Below are 19,268 nucleotides of genomic sequence, written 5' to 3'. Positions count from 1 at the left end.
TTTGACCACACCGCCGCTACTTTAAGTGACCAGGTCCAGACACGGAGAACATCCTGATGGCTAGCTTCAGGGGGCCGGGTGGAGGCCTCCACTGGATGCACTCAGGTCCACAGGGCCATGAGTTCAGATGCTCAACGTGTGCTAATGTCTGTATGCTAATGTATACGTGTGTGTGTGTGTGTGTGTGTGTGTGTGTGTGTGTGTGTGTGTGTGTGTGTGTGTGTTATAGAGCTATACAGAGCTGATGTATGTATGCTAACGTGTGTGTGTGTGTGCATGTGTGTGTGTGTGTGTGTGTGTGTGTGTGTGTGTGTGTGTGTCTGTGTCTGTGTGTTATAGAGCTATATAGAGCTGGTGTATGTGAGCCAACATGCCTCAGCACACAATGCAGATCAGGGCTCTGGAATGAGGAGTGCTTTAAATAGTCACGTAATGAATGTACGTATTTACACGCCGCGGCCGTGCCTGCTAGCATGTGGGGGTGTGGCCGTCATGGGGGTGAGTAGACAGAGGGGTGAGGTGTGGGGCTGCTCCAGAGAAGCATGCTAAACCAACAATAGAGATCACTGGAGTCCCCTAATACTCTCCTCTGTGCCGTTCGCCTGATTAAACAGTGGATAATGAGGCTCACATCATGATGTTATTACACTCACATTTCAGCAGAACACTGCTCCTCTATTTATACGATCAGCTCCTCCAGCAGGACAGCAGAGGGGCTTATAGTCTGAGTTAAGCCCCCCAGCGACAGGGTTTAGTATCTCTGCTGGAACCATGGAGCAAACTGGTGAATGCCAGGAGAATGACTGAAACTTGGCCACAATCTCAATATCTATGTTAAATGCCAATATCAGAAATAGGTTCAGAATCCAAGCCATGTTTGGCATCCATTCCTGCACTAAAAAACTCTCACTCAAGCATAACATGTTAGCAAACCCAATCAGTTAACAAAAAAACGTCTTTGAACGGCTGAACCTGGATTTGCCAGCTGGATAAGTCTGGCGTCTTTAGTGCCGCTCCACCTTCTGTACTACAGAGGTCAGCTCCAGGAGCGGCTCCGTCTACTTCCTTTAGGAGCACCTGGTCTTTTTGTGGCTGCAGGGTCCTTCAGCTCATTGCCAGAAACACGCCCCTCAACTTGTCAAGAACCAAACCACGTCCAGACCTTCACATCGGCCCCCCCGTACAAACACCCTGCACTACCCTGTCCTCTTGGAGAAACAGAAACAACACATCCTCAACCTTCACGATGCCTTTCAAACCTCTTTCATGTCAATCATCCCATCTGTGCACGTCAGATCTGTGCATGTCAGATCTGTACATCTCAGTGATCAGGGCTCCGTCCCCCCGGGCCAGTCTCTCCTCTCCGTCGTACCTTGAGGATGACTCGCCGGCGGACCACCCTGGTGGTCACGTTCTCCTCTTCGTCGGCTACCCCCTCCCCCTCCCCCAGCTGGCGGTCAAGCTGAGCGTGCACGTAGGAGAGCACGGAGCGCACGGCCCCGCTGGCGATGTGGAGGACATTCTGGCAGCTGATCACCAGGAAGGCCAGCAGCACCAGGCTGAACAGCAGCTCCGTCACCAGGGCCCACATCGTCTCCCCTTCTCTTCCTCTTCACCAATCCAACACACCCAACCTTCCTCCTTCACGACAGCAGCAACACCCACGTCCCTCACAGCCTGCCTGGGCCTGTGTGCAAGCTGGGATCTCAACCTCTCAGTTTCCCATCTATATCCGTGAGAGTGGTGATGGTGGTAGATAAAGTGTACTCCCAGGTCTTCTTCAGTGGTTTAGTGGAAAAGCAAACACTGGTTCCAGCTGAGGCAGCTATTCCATGAGAGTGGGCCCTCGTCTCTGCTGCCCCTCCTGTCCTCTGCCAGTTGGTCGGGGGGAATGGCTAGCCCATGACACTAAATCCAGACAGCCACGACCTAAGCAGGATACTATTTCTCTCTCTCTCCCTCTTCCTCCCTCTCCCGCTCTCTCTCTCTCTCTCTCTCTCTCTCTCTCTCTCTCTCTCTCTCCTTTGTCGCTCTCCCACTCCAGTGATGTTCTATATCCATATGCGTGCTCTGCAGCTAGTGGTGATGCTGCTTCCACACTCTCACACCCTCTGCTTATGGGACTAGCAGACATGTGTACACACACACCCCAGTCCCCGTGGTGGCAAAGTGGAACTCAGTGGTCCCACTCAGTGAATTTAGATAAAGACAAACATTTCCTCATGGGTAGTTAGGGGTAGAGTTAGGCTTAGGGTAAGGGTTTTGTTAAGGGTTAGGGGTAGGGGTGGGGTAGGGTTTGGTTTAGGGTTAGGATTAGGGGTAGGGGTAGGGGTAGGGGTAGCAAACCCTACAGACACCCCTGGTCGCGGCCGTTTGAGCTTTCCAGTGGCCATGTCCTGTGCGGTGCGTTGTGCCAGGGTGGGAACACATGACAGCTCAGGATGGGATCCCATTACAGAGAGGGACAGCGAGAAGGTCTGCTATATTTGGCAAGACGTGATTGTTGATGCCCATGTTGGGGCCTGGTCCGGTGTGTTTGTGTGCGTTTGTGTGTGTATGTATGTGTGTGTGTGTGTGTGTGTGTGTGTGTGTGTGTGTGTGTGTGTGTGTGTGTGTGTGTGTGTGTGTGTGTGTGTGTGTGTGTGTGTGTGTGTGTGTGTGTGTGTGTGTGCGTGTGTGCCAAAAGTGTGCATTACTGTTTGTAAATAAGCTACCAATGTAATATTGTAATATTAAGAACATAAACCTTATTAAGTAACATAAACCTTTAAACAGGGAGACAGAAGACAGCCACTAATATAAGACCACTACTAGTCAGCATGGAGGAGGTTCTCTGTGCCAGACCAGTATATAAATACAGAATGATTGCTGCTCCTGAAAAAGGTCCAGTGCCCCTGGACCAAAACAAACCCGTGTCCAAAGACATGAAACAAGTACAGCTGCTTATTTACTGTAAAGAGGTCAGCATCAACTGATTCAAAGTTTATAGGTGGGGCTTCAGCGCTCAACACCGTAGGAACATATGGCAACACCGGTCATGTGCTGACCTTGACCGGACTTACTTCGATTACTTCGATTGTCATGGTAGTGATTCTGGAGTCAGCCCAGATCTGGGAAGCCTATTCTTATTGTGTTTTCACAATAGGCATTATCATCAAGCATCTGGTTAGATATTCCCATTTTTATTTCAACCAATCACAATACATTACTTGTGTGTTGCGTCACTCTATTCTTCCTTGTGTTTCTGTGATTGGCCGATGTCACAGCCAGTGTATCAAGGTCTTTGTATTCTAGCTCTACAGCATGCGCTCTCAGTTAGTCACCTGGCCCCTGAGGCGGACGTCGTCCCAGGTCCTCAGGTCCGGGACCCGGTGGGGGAACCCCAGCCCCTTCTCAAAGGGCTGCGTGCCTCTGAAGTGTCCCCTCAGGATCTCCGAGTGGCCCATGTCCCTCACCGGCTGCAGCAGGGCCTCCTGGGACAGGCGCACTGGGTCTGCGTCCCTCACGTCCCGCACCGCCGACGCCACGCCGTCCACGGCCTGCCGGGGCCGGGCCTGGGTGCCCACCCAGGCCTGGGTGGGGTCGGTGACGGGCATCCAGCCGGGCCCCGTCTGCTCCTGCAGGTAGGACAGAAAAGATCCACCTCCTCCACTCCCTGACCTGGGGACGGGACAGGGCGCACGGTGAGGAGGCTTCAGGGGGTCCGACCACGGACAACATTCGGCATTCGAAGGAGGGAAGCGTTCTGTTTCATAGCATGGCTGAGAAACACCAACGGCGGATCACTGTTTCGCACGGTCCTGCAGCACAGCCTTCAGGGGAACACACTAGCATACTGTTGTACTCATCAGCCGTCATAAACACACTAGCCAGGAGAGCTGCTTCACAGGTGCTAAGAGTTTAAGACAGTTACAGTCACATCATTTACACTCTGCGGCGCCGGCCGCCTGAAGGACTGTTGACATTTGACAGCCCGCCCGTCAGATGTCAGTGCTCAGACTCACCTGTCTGCGCTCCGATCCGTAACATTGCTCAGACCCGGGGACTCGCTCAGCCGCGCGTACACCCTCTGCTGTCCTGCAACGAGAGAAAGCCCTTCCTCTGAGCCCGGTGCTCCTTGTTCTCTTCCTCCTCCTCCTCCTCCTCTTCCTCCTCCCCTGGTTCCATCTTCGCTGTTCATGCTCGCAAACGCCAAAGCCTCCGAATTGACCTCTGACCCCTGACCGTGATTCAGTCCGTTGGCGTTGAAGCCGGCGATGGTGCCCCCCAGCGAGGCCGGCGTGGCGGTGGCCGTGCTCAGCGAGTCCACGCCCATCTCCGAGTCGTCTTCGGCCAGCTCTATGGAGCCGTGGCTCAGCCCCGCCCCGCCCCCGCCCCCGCTGGCCTGGCTGGGGGGCCGGCCGGGGCCCCCGTGAGGCGTGCCCGGCGTGCCCTCCAAGTCGTCGGCGTGGCTGCACTCCAGCGAGGAGTCCTCCACGGCCACCAGGGAGGGGCTGTTGCCCGAGGGCCACACCTGCACGTCGGACATCTCCATGAGCGTGTCTTCCTCGGTGGTGGCGATGGGCGCGCACTCCAGGCTGGAGACCTCCTGCCAGAAGGGCTCGGCGCCCAGCGGCGAGGGCAGGCTGTACTGCATGGAGGCCGGTGAGAGGAGCTCGTCCTGCACCAGCCCATAACCTGGAGCGAGACACAGAGAGGCACACTGACATGGGCCCCCCTGCCCGCCACACCTTACCCCCCCCGGGCACCGGGACCACCCCCGCGAGTGGGGCGGGGCGCTGTGGTGGGTGTGTTGGGGGGCGGGGGTGGGGGTGCCCCTGCACATGGGCAGGGGGGGGGGGGGTTTGCCCAGGAGGACACAATGGGCAGGGGGGAGCAGGGAAGGGGGGAAGGGGGGAAGGGGGGAGAGACAAACATGGCTGAAGTAAAAGGTGCAGGAAGCTCAGGATAGAGGGAGCAGAAGGCGGAAGTGGATGAGTAACCAAACACTCAAACCAGCTGCACAGGGACAGCACCAGAACACAGGCTTGCAGAGATTGTTGTGCTCAAATGAGCACCAGAGGATCTCATGAGTCACCTCGCTTGGCCCCAAATTGCAAAGACCAATCGCAGGATCCGGTGTTCTCACTGTGAGTTGGTGCTGCTCCTGTGGTCTGATCTCAGTAATTGGTTACGCTCTAAGAAGGATTGTCAAGCCAGATCACAGCCAGCGCTGACAGTTAGCAGCAGCAGACACAGCCAGGGAGACGTGAGGGGGAGAGGGGGAGGAGAGAGAGAGAGGGGGAGAGGAGAGAGAGATATAGAGAGGGGGAGAGGGGGAGAGAAAGGGGGGAGGGAGAGAGAGGGGGAGGGGAGAGAGAGAGGGGGAGAGAAAATATAAAACATAAAACCAAAAATAGTGATTAGAGAGAAAGTGAGAATGCGTGTCTGGCTGTGTCTGAAGCTGCGCTGCACACTGCCCCCTGTAGGAAGAAGGACAGGAAGTTCTTGCCTCTGCCGCTATGTTAGGGCTGGGACACGCACCTGTCCAGCAGGGGGAGACATACCCATGCCGTGAACTCACAGGTTGTTTCTTTCTCATTCCAGTTTTCTTCCTCAAGCACACACGCGTACGAAGGTACGCACGCGCACACACACACCCATGCATGTCGCAGTATTATAATTTCATTCAGAGACAGGCAGGAGGATATTATTAACCAGGCTGGTTAGCATGCTTGCAGGCAAATTTCTAACAAACTGCAAACCACTGACTCATACTTCATGAACCCATAACAGGTATTTCCCCGGAAGTGTAAATAGAACCCAAATGCAGACACACACAGACCCATGATTGACACATATTCACAAACATAGTTTTTTTTCAATCCCTTTCGGATGTTTTGGGCGGTCAGTCTGGTGGACTCAGGCGACTCCTACCACGCCTCTAAACCTCCTGAAGAACAAGAGATCACACGTCCCGGGCTCCATGTGGGGGAGCGGACCGACAGATCGACATGGAAACCATTCAAGAAGGGAGAGTCTCTCAATGTGTGGCCTTTTAGATGTGTATATATTATATACAGTATATATATATATATATATATATATATATATATATATATATGATATTGACTTAGGTTTCAGTCTGGAGCAAAGAAAATCGGCTAATTTATTTTCCCAAAGTCACATTGAACAACCATGTGTTCAGTGAAGAGTAGGGACCTCATGTCTACTGTGAGAGTTGGTGCAGCAAATGACACGGAGGGGACATGGAAAAGGGGCTGCGGTGTCTACTGTCAGTGTGACCACGTGGGTGTGTATTCCAGATGAGGGGGAGACATGGGGGAGGGGGAGAGAGAGAGAGAGAGAGAGAGAGAGAGAGAGAGAGAGAGAGGGGAGAGCATATTTCTTGTGGTGTCCAAAGTGTTTAAAGGCCCGGTGGGCGTAACCTGAGTGGGGCTGGCAGCGACTCTACTGCTGAGGCTGCATCTGATATGAGGGCCAGCAGGAGACCTTGACCTGCTTTCCCTGAGCAGAGGAACGTTAGCAGGACGCCCCAGGTGAACTATACAGCACACCAGTAGCTAGCTTTACTCTGCAGCACAACATAGAAAGTTCCTACTGCTTTACGTCAAATTAATGGATTGATGATTTCAGGCTAGTCATAAATATTGAATGCTTCTCTCCTGCTGTTATAATGTATGATGCAACTGATAGTGACATCTCATGCTCCTTAACCTTCAGTAATCTGTCTGGCTGAGGGTAGCCAGTGTCCTGTCAACATTAGACTATTCATATCATCAGCTACACAAGGGAAAATGGAAACAGAAATCATAAATAATGTGGTTACAATATTCCATATCAAGAAGGTGTTTGATATAGAAAGTGCAGAAATAACTATTTTGTACTAAAGTCCAATTCCCTGTTGGTTTGACTCACATGACCAAAGCCACAACAACATGGTGGTTTGGAAGGGCTGTCCAAGGGTTTCCTTTACGGATCATGGTTTAAAATAATCCCACCAATCCACATGCCACTTCACCACCCTCTTTGAATACACCCAGACCTGGGCTCAGAGTACAGGCCTAGGAAGGCTGCTATATTAACTATAAAACTAAATCGGGACCCTTGTACGTCGCTGCTTTCCTGCATAAAGCATGTGCAGTATTGGAACTGGGTATCCAGGATGACTCAATACAAATACACCTTTTATAAACGACCCTGACAACAAAACTCCCACTACTAAATATTTACCTTGTTTGTGAGAAAAAAAAATGCATTTTGGGATTGTGAGAAATTTTTGTCTTCAATTTGTGCTTTGGGTCCGAGGAGGACGTTTGTAGATGTCAAAGATGTTACAAGTTGTGGGTATGAGATGGAGGATGAGAACGGAGAGTCTGGGCATCGTATGAGGAAGCTAAACACAGGAACACAACATGAACTCCCATGTAAATGTACCGTGAGACTTAGAAATAGACGTACAGATACTGACACATTGAGACAACAGAGATATAGGAAAACAGTAACACAGGGAGACACATTGATACGTACAACATTGAAGATGACTGTAAAACAGTAGAAACACTGAGCCCACTGTCAAATACACACACAGATATAGAGTCATGGAGGGACATTCAGGTAGAAACATTCATACATGAACACAGTCACGGTTTCCAGTTCTGAAAAAGGTTGAAGCCTTTTCTTCTCTTTATCCGTGTATAGGAGCGATACACAGGAGACATGCTCTCAGGTCATTTCCAGGTACGCATGCCTAGCCAGTACCCCAGGCTCGCTCATGCAACGCTGGGTGCCAATGCAAAGGTTTAAGGACTTCATTTCCCAGAAGCCCATTTTGCAAACTCCTGCCCTCATTTCGGTGTCACCATGCAAACGTATGAGGGGGGAAACTCAAGCTCTCGTGCGCAGTCAGACATGCAGGAGGTCAGGGAGAGAGGGATGTAAAAGGAAGAGGAGACAGAAAAAGATAGAAGAAAACATATGCGTACACAACAAAGGAAACAGGAGGACAGAAGAATTCAAAATAATTGAATAAATCAACAGAGAGCCAGAGAGAGAGAGAGAGAGAGAGAGAGAGAGAGAGGGGGGAGCGAGGGACACCTCCACCCCCAGGTGGGTTCTGGGTATATAATCTGTGTGAAGGGATTTGCTCACAGAGCTTACAGTAAAAAAAAAAAAAAGAAGAAAAAAGTGTGATTTTCAAGAGTATAAAAAAATGCTACTAGTGGTAGTCTTAACGTAAAGACAGAGAGATATGGGTCAGAGGTCAATATGAGGTCAGCATGAGGTCAGAGTTCGGAGAGGAGGAGGAGGAGTGAGTAGGAGGTAGAGAAGGGCGACCGGGCTGCAGATGACAAGTCGAGAGGAAACACAGCGACAGTCAGTCTCAGGAAGGAACCACGGACCCCTCCAGAAGGACATACAGACGGTCCGCCCCGAGGAACTCACTGAGGGCCCATGCATGGCAGGCAGAGAGCTGGAGCTGGAGGTCTACTATATTTACCTAGAATTATTGGGTGCAAGTCATCCTGTTCATAGTAAACAAACTCATGATTTAGGTTAAAATCCAGGAAGATCAGGGTTGTTTCCGAACTCATAGTGGGAATTAATTTCAATAGCTAGATAAATACACTGGCTAGTTCATGTCATGTACTATACATTCAGAGGAGGTGGAGGAGAGCCTCTCTGAAAGGGACATGTTGGTCATGGAGATACAGTACATGTTCCTCTAACGTAGATCTTCTTACGCTGTGATAAAAGCAGGGTTTTCCCCATGTATACCAAGCAGAAAGAAGGGTTCAGCGTGTTTTAAACTGCAGATGGCAGCCAACTCACCAAACTACACTTGTGTGTCGTCACACTTTAAATAACTCTGGACCAGTCCTTTAAATAACTCTGGACCACTTCTTTATATAACTCTGGACTATTATATTTAGTTATCTATGGACTATCCCTTTAGATATCGATGGACTATCCCTTTAGATAACTATTGACTATCCCTTTACATATCTATGGACTATCCCTTCAGATAACTATGGACTATCTTTTTAAATAACTCTGAACCATCCCTTTAGATAACTATGAACTATCCCTTAAGATATCTATGGACTATCCCTTAAGATATTGATGGACTATCCCTTTAGATAACTTTGGACTATCCCTTTAGATATCTATGGACTATCCCTTAAGATATCTATGGACTATTCCCAATCAAATGATTAGAATATATAAAGCTTTGAATGGACAAGTGGTTAATACTGAGGGGGGCTTATGATTGGACTTATGAACAGCTCTTGGGGCTGTTCAAAACAAAAAGAGAGAAATGCTTGACAGACTGTTTTCAGTTTGAAGCAGCCTTGACGTTCCCTGTCATTGTTCTCCCAGTTTAACTCTGGGACACAAACATCTTCAACCGGTCCTTCATGTGTGATCAGCCAGAGACACAACAGCCCTCTAAAAAAGAACTCACACAGAGCGCCAAGGGAGGGCCTTTGAGGTACTGCTAATAAAACAGATGGACAGAAAGAGGGACAGACAGACATTCAGACAGACAGACAGACAGACAGACAGACAGACGGACGGACAGGTATCAGATGCACCGCAGCCGTGATCTGAACGTCTCTTTCATGGTCATGTGTTTACGCATCGTTACATCCCCGGGAATTGCTCCAGTTTGCACAGGGAGGACCAGTGGCCGGGCTGGAGACAGGGGACAGAGAGCTGGGCGGCTCCTCATGAGGACCACAGGGGGGAGAGCGCCCTCGGCAGGCCAGAGGGTGAAACTGGAGTCAATCAAGATGTACCATGTACCATGAGGAGGAGGAGGAGAAGGAGGAGGAGGAGGAGGAGCACTCTGTAGAGGAGAGCAGTTACCATGGGCCAACCTTATGCTCTACGGCAGACTGGTACCATGTATGGCAATGAGTTGATACACATTGAAGATATCCCATGTTGAAATGCCTTGGATTTAAAAGTCATAAGGGGGTGTATAGCCTGTTTTTAATTATTTGAATAAAATGTGTAATTTATCTTTAAAGCAAACTGTGATAAAGACTGGACTGAAAAACACAATGCTAACAAAAAACATTTGTGCGCAGTTGAATGATTGTTTACTAGTAGGCCTATAATGGTTTACATGAGTGAATATATTTGGCTCTGGGATTTCTCCATCACTGTGCTGATGGCTGCATCAATACTCCAGTCCTAAATGTGCTCTGCTTCAAGATCCTCTAACCTTTAACTTTATGAAAACACAATCTTGAAGTGAATATTGAATGCTTGACTGCTTGACCACTTTTATTCTTAAAAACAAATAAATATGTTAGCTACACGTTCACTCTCATTGAGAATGCTAAGGGATCTATGAGTTGGCAATCAGACCTTCCATCTTGAGGTAGGTCTGATTCTTGTGCCAGGTGTCTCCCAATCAGGGTTATTCTTCACTGGATTTTGAAACAGTGCAGAAATCCATTCTTTGTGCCAGTTTGATCCAATTACAAATGGTCTCATCAAAGCCACCGCATACGAGTCTCAGGAACGAACATTATTTCAGGGGTCTCTAGACTTGAGTTATCTGGCACAGCTCTGTCTGGACCCTCAAGCTGAGGTCATGACTAGGAACTTCCCTGAGGCGCTCTGGAGGAGGAGGTAGGAGTATCCTGAGTCCCACTCAGTGTTGCTGCACGACAACATCTCACGATCAGCGTCTAATGTTCGGCGTCTAACGTCTAGCGTCTAACACCTGGTGTCTAACACTGGGCGTCTAACGTTTAGCATCTAATGTTTAGCGTCTAATGATTAGCGTATAATAATGGTAAGCGTATACCAATTAGCATACACCAGCTCTAACATTTTGCGTCTAATGTTTAGCGTCTAACGATTAGCGTCTAACGCTCAGCTTTAACGTTTAGCGTCTAACGTTCAGCGTCTAACGTTCAGCGTCTAACGTTCAGCGTGTAACTCTCAGCTTTAACGTTTAGCGTCTAACGTTCAGCGTCTAACGTTCAGCGTCTAACGTTCAGCGTGTAACTCTCAGCTTTAACGTTTAGCGTCTAACGTTCAGCGTCTAACGTTCAGCGTCTAACGTTCAGCGTGTAACTCTCAGCTTTAACGTTTAGCGTCTAACGTTCAGCTCTAACGATGATTAGAATCTAACAATGATTAGTGTCTATAGCTCAGCTTTAACGTTCAACGTCTAACGATTAGCGTCTAATGTTCAGCTTCTAACGCTCAGCTCTAATGACGATTAGAATCTAATTAGCGTCTAACGTTCCGCGTCTAAAGTTTAGCATCTAACGTTCAGCTCAGTGTTAAATAGAAAAGACAAGGAAGGAAACTGCAGAGAAGAAACAACAAGGCAAACCTGGGTTTGCGGTTTGGGTCGGCCCCCGAGCGTAAGGATCTGTCTGCACTTTGGGGTTCTGAGCCGTGGTCTTACCATTGGTCAGACCCGGGGAGAGGTGCTCTCTCTCACTGGGCCGGCAGCGGTTCAGCTCCCGAGAGCCCTGCCGGCCCTGGGGCTGGGGTGGCGGCCCCTCCAGCATGGTGACGATGTCCATGCGGTCGATGCTCTTCAGGGCCACGTACAGACTCTCCACTGGGGGGGACACATGAGGGGGGCACGAGGTACACAGAGAGAGGGGAAGGAGACACAGAACGGTTAGAGCAACAGGATCGATTAACGTCGAACAACCACCACAATAGCAATAGCATGGTGGAACATCTGGATCTGAGATGACCTGAAACCGGTGTATAGACCTTGGAAGAGAAGATGGGGTTGATGGATCTGAAAACAGTGTGGTGATCCTACAGGAGGAGACCAGGTAAAGGAGAACCTGCGTGAGATTATGACTGATGTGAAGGTGAGTTATGACTCACTTCTCATGTACTCACTCTTGGCCCTCTTGCCCTCCCTGGTAGCCCACAGGTTGAGCAGTGCGGAGCTCTGCTCCAGCAGCGAGTTGGGGTTCTCCACCCGGATCTTGTTGATGTCGTCCACACTGAGCTGGAGCTCACGGGCTAGCTCTGTAGGACACAAGGAGGAGAGGATGTATAACACAGACCCTAGCTCTGTGGGACACAAGGAGGAGAGGATGTATAACACAGACCCTAGCTCTGTGGGACACAACGAGGGAACAAATATTTAAAATAATTGAATGGTAGCACATGATTCAAAGCTAATGTGAACATTTTAAAGTGGAAAGTGGAGTATCTAGGTGAAAAAAATTGGAAGGAGTGGGGTCCCAAAATCTGTAGAGAATAAAAAAGAAAGAAAGAAGAAAGCCTAAGAGAGAGCAAGAATAGTTGAGCGCTGCTTGCAGCATTCACCTAAATACATGTGAACAATGCGCTTCAGCATTCAGAACAAAGCGGCTCCATTCCAGTCAGCAGAACAGCCAACATGCACTAGTGAGCTCCAGAGAATCGTCTCCCCAGCCCCGTCAGTGTAGCATGACAGCTGCTGACTGGACTTTTGTTTAATCATCTTTAATGGTTTAAAAAGGCTGCCCATCGCAAGACGTATGTTTTGCGGTGGGCAGCCTTTTTAAACCATTAAAGATGCATCTTTAATGGTTTAAAAAGCTGTCACAGTTTACCCTCACGACCATTCTACTCACTTATCTACAAAGGAAGATAAGTGTTCCCCCCTACTACCTACATACAGGCCTACCTACATATACACACCTACCTACATACAGGCCTACCTACATACACGCCTGCCTACATACAGGCCTACCTACATACACACCTACCTACATACAGGCCTACATACACGCCTACCTACATACAGGCCTACCTACATACAGGCCTACCTACATACAGGCCTACCTACATACAGACCTACCTACGTACAGGCCTACTTACGTACAGGCCTACCTACGTACAGGCCTACCTACATACACTCCTACCTGCATAGACGCCTACCTACATACACACATACCTATATATATACAGGCCTACCTACCTACAGGCCTGCCTACATACAGGTCTACCAAACTAAATCCCAGTCTCCAAAGCCCTTTTAGTGAGGAAATAAAAAAAAGTGTGCATGTAAGATTTCCAGCAGCCGGTAAGTGCCGGTTCCTCCACTCACCAGCCCAGCTCAGTCCCAGCTGTTCTGCGATCAGAGCCATCTTTAACTCTGTCCTTTCCATGGCAGTCATGGCCGCTGCAGAAACCACAGCAGAATTGATACCTTAACAAATGAGATGAAGATTTTCAGACTCAGTTGAAAAGTTCTGTCACTGTTCTTTGGTTTCACCTTGTACCTTTGGCTGTACCTAATGATCAATGCTCAATGCTAATGATAATAAACCTTTTTCTTAATCTTGTAATTTCCCGTACATCTGCAGGGTTTGAAACAAAATAACATAAGAGTGTGAACCCTAGTGAACATAAGAGTGTGAACCCTAGTGAGCATAAGAGTGTGAACCCTAGTGAACATAAGAGTGTGAACCCTAGTGAACATAAGAGTGTGAACCCTAGTGAGCATAAGAGTGTGAACCCTATGAGCATAAGAGTGTGAACCTTAGTGAGCATAAGAGTGTGAACCATAAGAGTGTGAACCTCGTACCCATGGCCGGCTCATTCAGAGCGCTGTATCTCTCCCTCAGAGCTAGTGGGGTCAGAGTTCGTCTCCGGTCTTCACTCCCAACCGCCTGCCAAACAAAAGGACATGACGTCATTCAGAGTAAATCTTCAGAGCTGATCGTTCCTCATTAGATCATCATCATCAGATACACATGTTGATATATTGATGGACTCTTTACCCTGATGCACGGGGGCATGGTGATGTTGAGGTTGCAGAGGACTTGTTGGCTGTCTTCATACTTGGTGGACTTGCGAAGGAACGACAAATATCCAGTGGGATCCTTGCTGCTGTCTCTCACCTGAAGGTGATATGAAGTGGCTTCAGAGATATATTCCGTTTTTATGATAACAGCAAAACACAACACAGGAGGAAAGTGATTGGGATTCCTGCAGCTGGCTTCATTTGATGGGGAGGGAATGCATCACTTAATGACACTTAATTGACAGATAAGTTGAATACCTTTCATAAGTTGTTGGCACAATCAACAACTTCCTCAACTTCCTAACAATGTGAATAGAACATTCATTTTAAGGTCATGGTGACTTTAGAAAATGAGAGTACGAAATCCCCCCCCCCCCCCCCCCCCCACACACACACACACACACAGTATACTGTCTTATAAAAACACCTTGACGGAGACAGGAAGCCTGTTATCCTTGAAGGCCTGGAAGCTGAAGCAGCGAGGCTGCTGGGTGGCCTTCCTGATGGGCACCAGGTTCCCTGAACACTCCAGGTGGAGAGGCATACCTTCCATCACCTGCAGGGGGCAACACTGGGATCAGCCAACGCAAACAGGAAATGGACACGAACAAAATGGCGAGCGATATGGGCCATTTTCCTAAAACTAAAAAAAAGTAGCCAAATAAGTCGTAGGGCCCTATCTTGCGCCCGGCGCAATTGACTTTCTACACCGACGCATGTGTCGTAGTTTGCACCCGGCGCAAAGCTGATTTTCCCCCGCAGAAACCATGCGCCACTACACTTGCGCCTGGAGAGGCGTGTCGGCGAAAAGCAGGGGCGTGTTCCGGCGCAAATGATACATGGTGCTATTTTAGTGATCTAAAAAATGCGCCAATGCAATTGCACCACTGACCGAAAAATACCTGGTCTATAGCGGATGGCGCAGTTGTTGTTGCTATTTTGACGTGCCATAGCAGGTCGGAACTACCACATAGCCTACGCTTACACACACGTAGGCTATACACAGCACAAACATGCAAACTATTAACTATTATTTAATGATTGTGGAAACATTTTTTTCAAAACTATATTATAGGCTTCCAAAACAAAATCTAATTTTAGGGTAAATGGTTGGTTAAATGATTTGGGAAAGAACAGCTGATACAGCGGTAAGTTGTACTTTTAAATCAATGCATCTGCAAACACCGTACAGCAAACACATATGTTCTTGACACAGACATCGTGTACAAGCCCATTACTTTTAGGATTGATGAGTATTTGATCGTGAGAAAACATAGTTTTACCGCGAGTGAGTGTTTAAAAGAATGAATGAATGCGGGTGATGCTTGGTGCACGTGTGTGTGCGCACCCATCTGTTTAAACACGCAAATTAAACACGAAATGCATAATGCAGTCCATGGCGATGTATATTAATGGGGGGACACATGCATATTATGAACATAGGCCTACAATACTAGTAACAAACAACGTTTGTTAATGTATTGCCGCATATCATTAAATAGACCCACAGTTGCGGCCATCAAGGACCGCGTCCGCATATCATATGATTTAAGTTGTCTTTGCCGCAATTTACATGACGAATCAGTGTTTCTGAAGTTGGAGAAGAAAACGCTATTCCATGTGTGAATTATGCCTACTATTTGGCCATAAACTGAGCCATTTGAAGTTTGAAATTCATGTGGTCATGCATCTGTCTCAGCGGAGACTGCAAACGCGCTGTCAAAAATCAACTCGTCAAGTCAAATGCGCTGAGTCTTAAAGGGGATGGCAGGTGGAACTCTCATTGGTTTATTGCACGTTACGCCCAAAACACACCTACAGGTTTCAGCCCAACCCTTTTTAGATTTGCGCCGGGCGCAAAGCTCATTTATCCCGCCGTCATAATAGCAACAGCGGCGTCGAACCGCCCACAAAGTACTTTGACTTTGCGCCTTGACGTCTGCGTTTTAGACCGTCTAACTAGGGCCCGTAGTCTTAAATGTTGCTTTATTGCTATGTGAGGTGTCACCTAAGGACAAACACAGGTGTCACTGAACACTCATGACTGCTGCCGTGCTGTTTAGCGATTAATGTACCAGGGTACGGGTAGTAGACTAGCCTGGTGAGAATAGGTCCCATACCTGTGCCCTGGCACACAGGACGTGTTAGCAGTGACATCTGTGAGAGGGACTACAGGCAACCTGAATGAGCAGCTCTTCTAATCCTCAGTTCTCCTGACCTCTATGTCCCGGCTGCGGGCCACCTCGTTGAAGTTCTCGTGCTGCTCCAGGGTCTTGTCCATCTTGTCGTCCGTCATGCAGTAGCAGCGCAGGCGGCCTTCACGGACCTCGTTCATCTTGGCGAACACCACAAACTTGGCCATGTAGGGCACGGCCGACAGCTCTCGGTACAGCAGGTTGGCGAAGGCCACCGCCTCCGCCGTCCGGGGGCAGTCCGCCAGCCAGAACCTGGAGCAGCGACACATAGCGTGAGTCTCCGGAGCTCGCCACGCCCTCATAACCAGCTTTGAGGCGGAGCGCGCTCCTCAGGGCTTTTCTAGAGGCGCTGCTCACCGCGCGGACACGTTGGTGGTGAAGTTGGCGCACTCGTTGGTGTAGAGCAGCTTGGTGGTGCCGGTGATGTCCTCCCACTGGGCCGGGGCAGTGCCTCCTGCAAGGGAGGACATTGGATCAACGCGTTGCCGTGGTGGAACCTCTGACTGCTGCCAAGCCAGAGCAGCAGAGAGACTAGGGCTAGGGTAGTGTGGCGCTGTGGGCCACCTTCCAGACCACCAGCTCTGGGTCAGATGCCCCCCTCCTGTAGCCTACTGATCCTAGGGTAGATGCCTGAACACGACTGCTTCCTCATGACATGTACGGGAGGATGTAGTTACTGTAAGTCGCTGTTGATAAAAGCATCGGCTACAGAGTGCCATCGCGGGGGCCCTCCGTCCCTCCCCGGTACAATACCTATGACGGAGCAGAGGAGGCGCAGGCTGGTGGTGTCTCCCTCCCCAGCGTCCCGCGGGCTGTCCCTCCAGGAGGGGGGCAGCGGGATGCGCAGGCCAATGGGCCGGTGGAACTTGCGTCGGCGCGGCTCCACCGTCACCACGGGGCTGAAGTTGGCCTGGTTCCCCAGCAGCTTGGCCACCAGCTCGTCTGGAACCGGCTGGGCCTGGGGGCGGAGGAGGAGGAGGTCAGAGGGTGGAGGAGGAGGAGGAGAAGGTCAGAGGGTGGAGGAGGAGGTGGTCACAGGGTGGAGGAGGAGGTCACAGAGTAGAGGAGGTGACAGGGTGGAGGAGGAGGAGGTCACAGGGTGGAGGAGGTGGTCACAGGGTGGAGGAGGAGGAGGTCACTGGGTGGTGGAGGAGGTCACAGGGTGGAGGAGGAGGAGGTCACTGGGTGGTGGAGGAGGTCACTGGGTGGAGGAGGTCACAGGGTGGAGGAGGAGGAGGTCACAGGGTGGAGGAGGTCACAGGGTGGAGGAGGAGGTCACAGGGTGGAGGAGGAGGAGGTCACAGGGTGGAGGAGGAGGTCACAGGGTGGAGGAGGTGACAGGGTGGAGGAGGAGGACGTCAGAGGGTGGAGGAGGAGGAGGTCACAGGGTGGAGGAGGAGGAGGTCACAGGGTGGAGGAGGAGGAGGTGACAGGGTGGAGGAGGTGACAGGGTGGAGGAGGAGGAGGTCACAGGGTGGAGGAGGTGACAGGGTGGAGGAGGCGGTCAGAGGGTGGAGGAGGAGGAGGTCAGAGGGTGGAGGAGGAGGAGGAGGTCAAAGGGTAGAGGAGGAGGTCACAGGGTGGAGGAGGAGGTCACAGGGTGGAGGAGGAGGAGGTCACAGGGTGGAGGAGGTCACAGGGTGGAGGTGGAGGAGGAGGTCACAGGGTGGAGGAGGAGGAGGTCACAGGGTGGAGGAGGAGGTCACAGGGTGGAGGAGGTCACAGGGTGGAGGAGGAGGAGGTCACAGGGTGGAGGAGGAGGTCACAGGGTGGAGGAGGAGGAGGTCACAGGGTGGAGGAGGAGGTCACAGGGTGGAGGAGGTCACAGGGTGGAAGTATCAACCAAGTGGTCAGAGAAAATAGTGGAGAAGGGACAGGAGGGGATTCAGAGAGAGGGGGAGGGAGAGAGGGGGGGCTCGGAGAAAGGGGGAGGGGGAGAGGGGGGGCTCGGAGAAAGGGGGAGGGGGAGAGAGGGGGTTCAGAGAGATGGGGAGGGGGAGAGAGGGGGCTCAGAGAGATGGATGAAAGAGGATATGAGGATGCTTATCCAGAGGTTGGATAATACCAGCAGATGTTGGAGGAATCATGAAGATACTATAGATATGAAATGAGGGGAAGGAAGGGAGGTGTCTTTTTTTTTCTTTGTTTATTGTAAAAATGTAACAAAAAGTTGAACATAAACGATTTTCTAGAATCATTCATACGATTTGGATATCACAGTAGAATGCAGGTTTTGATGAGGCCTGTATAAAACATTAATAATCCAGTTAACACAAATGAATAAAGAAATGAGAAATTACAAAAAGGAGTACAAAACGATGATCTACCTTGCAATTAATTTGCCTTCACTTCTATATCTTTAGAAAGACTCATTTACGTGTAAATAGGCATTAATTTAGCAAAATATACTATATATATATATTAGTATATATAATAATATTATCAGTAGACACATCTAAAATATGTACATGATAACAGACATGCATGGCTGTAAGGGATGCATCACATGCACTAACCAAAACCTGCAGACTGGAAGGTAGAAACTGAAACATATAATATAAAACTTTCTTTCTGTCTCAATGATGAATAAAGTAAATTAACCCACTGGTCCATGCTGGAAATGCTGATCAATACATTGAAGCTATTCTAATAACAAAAATATAAAAGTCGTGAAACAGTGAACAAAAGAGCAATAGCAGCTCTAACTGGAGTGAAATGAAACAGGTCAATGAGTTAACAAAGGTGCTGATGGGAGCGGGCCAAGAGCACAGGGAAACAAACCAAGGTCCAGGGAATCGTCAAAGAAATAAACAGACATGAAAGAATGAAATAACAAAAAAATCTGAAGAACAGGTCAGGTTGTAACGTTGTGGTTCCATGCTGAGGCGGAGAAGACCTGCCGGTCACTAAGGCCCTCAGGCCCCCCGTCTCTCCTCGTCCTCCCACCTCACCTGCAGCCCCAGGCGGACCCGCTTGGTGACGGCCGTCTCGGGGAAGGACGCCTGCACCATGGGCAGCAGCTTGCTGGTCAGGGCCCCCCCCTCAGGGCCAATCAGGTCGCTCTCCTGCTGCACGCGCGACACCACGGCCAGGTAGAGCGGGAAGTCAGTGGAGATGATGCGGCGGATACGCTTCTTGCCGAGCTCCTCTTGACTCTCCAGGTCTGGGGAGGGGCGGAGGGCGGGCGGGGGTCAGGTGACCTTGCGTTCGTACGTTCAGTTTCGGTGCTATTCTACTCTTGTGTCGCTTTTGTCATCGTTTGAAGCCCACAGTGTTGGGCTCCC

At 49.9% G+C, this 19,268-nt stretch overlaps 1 protein-coding gene across 1 annotated transcript in view; it reads right to left on the bottom strand.

The window, feature by feature from the left end:
- Positions 1–3,311: 3,311 nt before the first annotated feature.
- LOC311374870 (ankyrin-1-like) overlaps positions 3,312–19,268 on the bottom strand; it is a gene marked incomplete at both ends in the record, with an annotated part of 31,939 nt that continues 15,982 nt past the window's right edge. Inside the window, 12 exons of the mRNA XM_084490621.1 lie at positions 3,312–3,660; positions 4,005–4,677; positions 11,435–11,593; positions 11,890–12,021; positions 13,091–13,165; positions 13,571–13,655; positions 13,767–13,886; positions 14,217–14,345; positions 16,008–16,236; positions 16,342–16,438; positions 16,738–16,942; positions 18,936–19,147. Coding sequence (XP_084346747.1) covers positions 3,312–3,660; positions 4,005–4,677; positions 11,435–11,593; positions 11,890–12,021; positions 13,091–13,165; positions 13,571–13,655; positions 13,767–13,886; positions 14,217–14,345; positions 16,008–16,236; positions 16,342–16,438; positions 16,738–16,942; positions 18,936–19,147 — 2,465 coding nt within the window. The remainder of the gene's footprint in view (positions 3,661–4,004; positions 4,678–11,434; positions 11,594–11,889; positions 12,022–13,090; positions 13,166–13,570; positions 13,656–13,766; positions 13,887–14,216; positions 14,346–16,007; positions 16,237–16,341; positions 16,439–16,737; positions 16,943–18,935; positions 19,148–19,268) is intronic.

This window comes from Micromesistius poutassou (assembly GCF_964030765.1).
Source record: "Micromesistius poutassou genome assembly, contig: SCAFFOLD_3233, whole genome shotgun sequence".
Classification (NCBI taxonomy): domain Eukaryota; kingdom Metazoa; phylum Chordata; class Actinopteri; order Gadiformes; family Gadidae; genus Micromesistius; species Micromesistius poutassou.
The sequence above is the reverse complement of the archived record's forward strand: the minus strand, read 5'-3'. Positions and strand labels throughout refer to the sequence as shown.